The 7,960-nt window shown below is 35.5% G+C and overlaps 1 protein-coding gene across 6 annotated transcripts; it reads right to left on the bottom strand.

The window, feature by feature from the left end:
* Positions 1-458: 458 nt before the first annotated feature.
* Positions 459-7,319, bottom strand: LOC109209759 (ABC transporter I family member 11, chloroplastic-like). Of its 6 annotated transcripts, none has more exons than XR_002065419.1 (12): positions 7,196-7,319; positions 6,951-7,099; positions 6,815-6,860; positions 6,054-6,133; positions 5,693-5,744; positions 5,445-5,578; positions 4,986-5,100; positions 4,781-4,867; positions 4,584-4,632; positions 3,361-3,445; positions 1,628-1,759; positions 459-1,241 (listed from the first exon to the last, which is right to left on the bottom strand). XR_002065419.1 is itself a non-coding variant. In XM_019373085.1 (11 exons), exons 2-11 carry the CDS (start codon positions 7,058-7,060, stop codon positions 1,681-1,683), a joined length of 837 nt encoding a protein of 278 aa, XP_019228630.1. In that variant the 5' UTR covers positions 7,061-7,099; positions 7,196-7,319; the 3' UTR covers positions 459-1,680. The 6 variants fall into 6 exon arrangements, 3 of the variants coding, with proteins under 3 accessions (XP_019228630.1, XP_019228631.1, XP_019228632.1); XR_002065420.1 differs by having other exon boundaries at positions 459-863; XM_019373085.1 differs by having other exon boundaries at positions 459-1,759.
* Positions 7,320-7,960: the final 641 nt, after the last annotated feature.

Below are 7,960 nucleotides of genomic sequence, written 5' to 3'. Positions count from 1 at the left end.
TGAGCATACAAAAAATTTAAAAAGATATCTATTTTAGATATGAAGTAAAAGTTGGGACCAATAAAATTATAATTTTTTAATGACTTTAGGTGTTTTAAGAATAACTTTAGTATCCTTTGGAGATGAACCCGATCTAAACTCTACCATACACATCTTTATGGCACTAATATTTAGGTAATGAGTAGTATTATTGGGCTCATGCACAGCATGGGCTATCCCTTACTTGTATTCAACACAATTTCCATTGATCTACTTCATTCATTGGATGCAATATTTCAACATTGGTATATGCTTAGTTTAATCACCATTCAAAGGCTATTTTTACAAAACAGGAAACCACAAAGGCATATTATCATAGCAAAAATTAGTGCCTTCGTTATATCAAATTGTACAAGACTTAATATGCTTTCTGCCGCTGATTGTAAAGATTGCCAAACGGGAAAGCCATGAAAATGAACTAAGAAAGCAAAAATTTGATTTTCCATTCAACATAGCTGGAAATGGACGAGTACAAAGGAATATAAAGAAAGGCAGAATCAACTTCATAACAAACTAGACACGTGACTGATATTTACGCTTCTACCTTCAGGAACTCAACAACAAATAACTAAGGACTCAATTTGACAATAAGTAAACTGATGACCTAAGAATTGTTTGTAATTAATTAGACCTCAGAGACTAAACTCTAAAGACAAGTACTTATCTCCAAAACCACAATATGTCTTCACCTTTACACTGATCTTATAAACAATTTTTTACTAGGATTCTCTTTACGTCCCAATGCTTTAGGGACATACTACAAGATTATCACTTCATCCAAGTAGGATTCCTCGAGTCCCTGGTACTGCCCAGCTCAATTAGCGCTTGGCCAAAAAAGAAATGAAATCAGAGCAAGACTGCTGCCTTGACATCAATACCCGCAGACCATACAGTTTACTTAGTTAAACTGAGAAGCGATAACTAGTATGTGATCCGTTGACAACATAGACTTCAGAAGAAGCAAAGAAACACCAGCAAGTTTAAAGCACTTCTTTTAAAAACAAAATATGATAAATCCAACCCAGAAAGCCCTCCTGCTCAGGATATTTGGTCCTTTTCCACTTTATCCCATGAGTGACTCAAACTCCCACCCTCTTGGTTGAAAGTAAGTGCTCTAACCATTAGAGCAACCTCACTCAATAACATAGAAACACAGAAAGTTGCATCTGATTTGCATGCTCCAAAAGTCTTCTTCTGTTCATCTAAAACACACATACATTATATTTAAGATCTGTGGTTTGAATTAAAAACATGATCTTTGTTGCATAGTGAGCCATGACAAATATATTTGGTTTACTTGGGCGGAGTGGGTTATGACATGCCTCTCAGCCCTTTCTAAATCAAACCATCTTGACCCAAGCAAACTTCGGGTGGCTTGGACTTTAACCCAACCTGCTTATTTGACACCTCTAATTAAAGTAAAAGATCAGAATTTCACTCTTGTTACAATGGTAACTCAACCATGTCCGTTTTTATCATTTTGAGCTTTATTTACTACTCCTCAATTCTTATTATTTTCCCAGTCTAACTAGGATCAGCCATAACTGAAAGAGCGTGAAAAAAAAGAGGCCTAATAGTTGTGCCATACCTCATCCATTGCATCAGAAACTAATGGCTGGGAACATAATAAATCCCCGAGTATTAAATTGGTAGAGGCTCTCTTTTAAGTACTCCTCCCATTTCCATCCTCCAAGATTGATCTACCAAAGATGCTAACTCTCTGTAGATCACCATCAATGCAGCTATTAGAGAAGAACCAAATTTTCAAATAGAATAGGAACATCAGATACAGATATATCATTTTCACTGCCAGCTAATGTGTGGTAAAAATTACTCAAGAACCACGATGAATTGCAAGAAAAAAAGGAGTATCAGAAACAAAATGATGATATATTGTCTTCCAATTAAATACGATTGTGTGAATATGCTCAAGTTGAGAGTTGAATGCAATTCTAACTCACCTATGAAAAATAGTGGCCACTGCTAGTTTTTGTATCCTTCAAGGAAAGCAGTAAAAAATATAGCAGGCCAGCAAGTTATGGATTGAGGCACAATAGATTGATTGATCTTTAACTCGGAAATTGTTGATTGTGCTAAGTGTACCTTATATTGTCTTACCCTTCTATTTCAAATTGATTGTATTGGTTTTCCTTTTTATCTTTGATAAGATTTCATCTCTTATTGCAAACAATTTAAAAGTTGATAGACACTACTCTTATGCTTTCAACATCTGAAGAATTGATCTGTTGTTTGGCTGCTTGACGTACAAACAAATTCTTATACGAACTCTAAAAAATGTTATCAATAAAATATAAAGTCAGTGATTATATATAAAAATGCTAGAAGGAAACAAGATATGCAATTTGAAATGAAGAGAGTAAAAATTATGTGAAAATTTCAAACAAAGACAGATGGAAACTACCTTCAAACAAAGACGGATGGAAAATTGTACCTGCAACTATTTGGTGGACAGTTTGGAAGGAGAGGAATTCAAGATGCTTTGAGGATACAATTAGCCCTACTCAGAAAATTAAGATGAACTGTATTCTTCTCTTTTGTTTTTGGTGTACAGCAGAATTATTGATTATTAGAGTCAATTCTACAAGTCCTAGACTCCTTGTAAAAGAGCAAGGATTATAATTTTGAGCCTTGTAGGTTCTTGTAAACTTTATTTTAGGCTCCCAGCACAAGCTTTGTGCTGAAGATTTATTAATATACAGATGCACCGATGAGGAAGTGTGAGAGGCTGGCGTTGGAGGGCCAACGGAGAGGTAAAGGCAGGCCGAACAAGTATTGGGGAGAGATGATTAGGCAAGATATGGCGTTGCTCCAGCTTACTGAGGATATGATCATGGATAGGAAGGCGTGGAGGTTGAGAATAAAGGTAAAGGGTTAGGCAGCCGAATGTTCCCTGGTTTGTAACAATAGTTTTGATACACCACTTAGTGTCTTTCGTGTATTTTCGTATCCCTAGACTTCTGTTATTACTTGTTGCTGCCTTGTTTCGGTTTCTTGATTGTATTACCTAGTGTTAGTTTTGTATTTTCACTTTGGTTGTCTGATTGATTTGCTTATTATTGCCCCTTCCCCTCCTTCCTGAGCCGAGGGTCTACCGGAAACAGCCTCTCTGCCTCCTTAAAGGCGGGGTGGTTAAGGTCTGCGTACACTCTACTCTCCACAGACACCATTTGTGGGACTACACTGGGTATATTGTTGTTAATGGTAACTTCGAGTGAACGTAGACCTCTAGCATGGTGATTCATTTCCAATAAAATAACATATGTAAACAAAAATATCAAATGGACCAAATCAAGAACTTACTTGAGGTCATGGCTGACAACAAGTAAAGTTAGCTCCTTCTTTAGATGCTTTAACAATTTTGCCACATCTGCACGAGCCTTCCAATCTGATTTCCCTCATATAATATAAACTTTTTCAGACACCGGAGTTAGCCACTCAAATATAATTTAAAGTTAGGACCAAAAATACAAAAATAAGGTATCCATTTAATAACTTCCAAGGTCTACAGTAATTCAAACAGAACTTATTTATAGTTAAAAGCAAGTGATTCATTAAGCAAAAACAGGCCGACGATAGCAATCACATCAAACGAAAGAGATCCATACAATTAAGTTTTCCAATCTCTATGGAAATAACGTCACTCCATATAACAATCCTCCCACTCTGCACCACAAGCAAGCTTCATACCATTTTATCCAACATGCTACCCGAACTGAGGTACGATCGTCTGGCAAGCTCTTGAACTCCTCTTGCACCACCCATACCAAATAATTACAAATACAATAGATTTCCAGAGTACCTCTTGTAATCATATTAGCAAAAGCAAATATGAGAGCTGGTATGCAGATAGTAGCAAGAGAGTTTAAAATAAGCAATCTTTCTTCACATCGATATTACCATTTGGAGAATAAGAACACATAACCCAACAAGGAATTCTAAGCTTCTACTTAAGAAAAAAAATGCTTTTCATTGAAGCCGAAGAAGAGCTCCTCTAAAATAAATGTAGAGATACCACCTGGTTGCCATTAGTTTTTGGAGAATTAGAGAATGCAACCTAAGATAGAACCTTAATGTTCTATGGCAGAAAGATTTAAAATAATTTCTAAGTTCTTCATAAAGTAAAAGCAAGTAATATCCATGATTTTTTTTTTAGATTACTAAAGCTAATTACTCATCCTATTTTTACTTGTTTATCATTATTAAATTTCAAGTATATAGGACTTGTTTACTAGTAAGAGTTTAAAATCTTGATGCTTTAGACAATTTTTAACAACCATAGTGGGAAGAAAGATTGCTCTTCAAAATTATCCAATGTAAAATCCTTGTGCAGGCATCTCAATTCCTACTGTATCCTTAAAAATTTAACCTAGAAATCTCACCTATTCCTGTTCTGTTAAACCAGCACTTTTATTACCCAAGAAAATCACAAATGAATAATATTCAGTCAGGGAAAAACATAAAAATGGGGGGAAAAAGTAGTCCAAAAAATAAAATGAAATAGATCACAGAAAGCTTCTTCGTACCAAGACCAGCAAGAGGCTCATCCAATATTAATAAATCTGGTGTTTGAACCTGTGTAAAGACAAAAATACATTAACAGACAGATGATCATCCCAGATATCAACAATATTTTGTTACAAATAGGTATATGCATGTTCATAAGAATGCACTTAAAACAGCAGGCAAGCATTCTTGTTTTTCATAGGTGAGAAATCCTTACTAACTGAATAGCAAGGGCAAGCCGACGTTTGTAGCCACCACTTAATGAATGGGGATCCTTATCCAAAGATATTCCTGTTAAACCAACCTAGAAGTTGTCAACCACATAAACACCTGTCAAAATTTGCTGAAATGCAGGCAAACTTTTCTCCTTTGGAAGACAGAATTAAACAAAAATTTAAAAATCGCACTAAAGGAATATGTACCGAGGTAATGGCCTTTTGAAGTCTCAAAGCAAGAATCTCTCTTAATTGAAGGCCACCCTTTTGTCTTGGCCACCCAAATGTAACTTCATCAAGAACAGTATCAGCAACAAAGTATCTGTAAGACAGTGAAACAGACACAATCAAGTTGAATAAACTGCTATTGGAACCAAAAAGAACTGTTTAAACTTTATGTACATACCTAACCATGCAATACTCACTTTACCAATATGCATGTAAATAGACAAATCTATATACTTATGTACATAATACCAGAATTGAAGAGTAACGTAGTAGTGCTTAGATAATTGCATTGCTAACTGGATGGGTTTTGTTGTCTTCTCAATAACAACAGCAAATGAAAATGCATTATTTTAATATGAACCTAGTCATGAAAATCGCATTGTATCACAAAGAACATCCTGACAGTGCATGAAACACCACCAACCAAAAAAAGAGTACCTCTCAGGAAACTGGAAAACAATGCCAACTCTTTCTGGTTGTAAGAGTTCAGGAGACTTAATCTTTTCACCATCATCACTATATCGCTGCACATATATGGAACCTGATGTTGGTTTGCTTAACCCTGCAAGCAGCTGCATGGAGAAGGTCAAAGATAAAAAGCAGCCTGAACAAAGTACCCTTCGGTGGTTGGACAAGAGGAAAGCTAAAATGAATTTGAATAGAAAAGACAAAATCAAAAGGAAGACCTGCAATAAAGTAGTTTTCCCACTGCCACTCCGTCCAAATATCAAGCCAAAACTACAAAAGATCTATGTCAAATCCTCTCATCCACACAGAGCCTCTTTAAAATGCATATCAGTATTTCATACCCTAGTTGATCTCCAGTGACACTGTTCCATATACCACTTCATATGTTTTTTACATATCTTACTGAACAGCTAAAACATTTGAAAATCTTATGAAATGCTGGATTTCTGATATCATGTGTGCTTCCATCCAATAAATATCTCGTTAGCTCTAAACCAGGATCAGCTTACAAGATGACAAAGCACATTTGCAACAGTAATGGAATGTAGTGCGTTTGAAGTATAGCAACACAGACTGTACCTTTTCTCAGGGATGGAAAGATTGACTTGACTCAATAGGTTGATCTTGGTCCCTGGAGGCCGATAAGACACATCCCTTATCTCCAAAAACCCATAAAAAAAGAGAAGGGTCGAACATCTATTATTAGCTCCTCCATAATACAACCGCAATATGTTAACTAATCTCTGGACAACCAAAATAGATCAATTAAAAATAGAAATATTAATTCAAGTTCAGCATGCTTCATCCCTTGTTAATTAAGATGGCACTAGAGTTATTTGGAATACCGTGTTTCTAATACTTATAAACCCCTAGGAGTCTACAAACAACAACTACTAGTACGCCTCAATCCCAAACAAGTTCGGATTGGTTATATCAATCCTGACTGACCATGTTTCTCTGATTAAAATTATCTCAGGCCGACATTATACAAAATTAAAATAAAAGTGAAAATTAAACCACTAGGAGTATAAGATGCTTAAGAAGAAATATCACTGAAAAAATCATTGGGAATTCAATAAAAAGTTGCGGAATGACTTGTTGGTTTAAATGGTGTATACGCTAGAGAATAAGGTCCACCCACCTAAGTAACATAACATTTTTCGCCGCCAACACATAAAAGGAAAAGGAAGCCTGCTATACATCTAAATACCAAATATGGGAAGCAAAACAATGTTAAAGAACTCTGCAGGAATTAATTATCCTAAGACTATGAAAAGATATAGGAGCAAATAATACAAAATTTATCATTCAGGAAAAGAAATAAAAGAAGAGAGCTTTACTTCGAAACAGGAGTAATCGCAGGAAACGGAGAGTGCTTGCCCCTTTCTGAAATAGAAATGAGAAAGTTAAACTTCCAAATGTAAAATTATATGGCAAGAATCGGAGAAAAACGAAGGAAGAAGGAACAAGACTTGCCTTAAGCGCCTGTGAGGATAAAAAATCGTGGATGATGGTCTTCCCGAAACGGAGGAGGAGCTGGAAATCAGTAGACACGACGACGACGAGGGCAGTGGAAAGCTTTCCATCTTTCTTCTGATTTCTGGAGCTATGGAACCGAATATAATCTAGTGAGAAGTGCACAAATAGCCACTATTTAAAATATAATCGAAATTTATATAAATTATTAACCAATTTAGCCTATTCAGAGTTAAATTTCAGACCTCGAGGATAATGTTTTAAATCTCGGATCTGAAGCTTCAAAACTACCAAAGCCTAACTTCCGCCTTCAGGTATGAAATAGAAGAAGCAGACTGCGCTAGCTGCTCCAATAAAAAGGTTATAGCATTTACTCTATTTGACTATACTTTAAACACATTATAAACATTGACTATAGTTTAAGTAGCTTGTCTAAGCGGCTACTTGCTGCTATTTTTTTCTTTTTTTCTTTTTTTCTTTTTTGTTAACTATCCACTTTCATTAATTATCAAGTAAAATATTTACAAATCCAGCTAAACTTTATAGCTCAGTCTGCTAATCAGATATATAAAACAAAGAAATTTAATGATTGTGACGAGCATGTATACACTAGCTAGGAAATCTATAATTCTGAAGAGACATCCTAATATGTCATTAGCTCTAACATGGCAAGTATAAGCTATTTCTCTAGCTATAACATTACTTGAACTCTCTTTTTTGTACTAAAATTCTGCTATTCCTCTTAGTCCATATTGCATAAATGAACTCCGTATAGACGATCTTCACATTTCTTGCTTGGTTTGCCTTTCCTCTTGTATTTTGCTCTGCCCAGTTTTGCATTTGGTTCCATTATTTCATGGTTGGCCAAGCAATTTGCAACCAAGTCATTTGTATGTCCCACACTCGTCTATTAACTTCACATTCAGCAAATAGGTGATCTATGTACTCCTCTGACAATCTGCACATTACACGCCTTGTATCTATTTGCATTCCCCAGTTTTTCAACTTTG

Source organism: Nicotiana attenuata, unplaced genomic scaffold, assembly GCF_001879085.1.
Source record: "Nicotiana attenuata strain UT unplaced genomic scaffold, NIATTr2, whole genome shotgun sequence".
NCBI classification, from domain to species: Eukaryota; Viridiplantae; Streptophyta; class Magnoliopsida; order Solanales; family Solanaceae; genus Nicotiana; species Nicotiana attenuata.
The sequence above is the reverse complement of the archived record's forward strand: the minus strand, read 5'-3'. Positions and strand labels throughout refer to the sequence as shown.

Coding starts and splice junctions, on each gene's coding strand:
- LOC109209759 (XM_019373085.1), bottom strand. CDS start 7,060: ATGGAAAGCTTTCCACTGCCCTCGTCGTCGTCGTGTCTACTGATTTCC. Junction 5,745..6,053: donor CTTTCCATCCCTGAGAAAAG/GTACAGTCTGTG, acceptor GATCTTTTGTAG/TTTTGGCTTGATATTTGGAC. Junction 5,101..5,444: donor GTTTTCCAGTTTCCTGAGAG/GTACTCTTTTTT, acceptor ACTGTCTTACAG/ATACTTTGTTGCTGATACTG.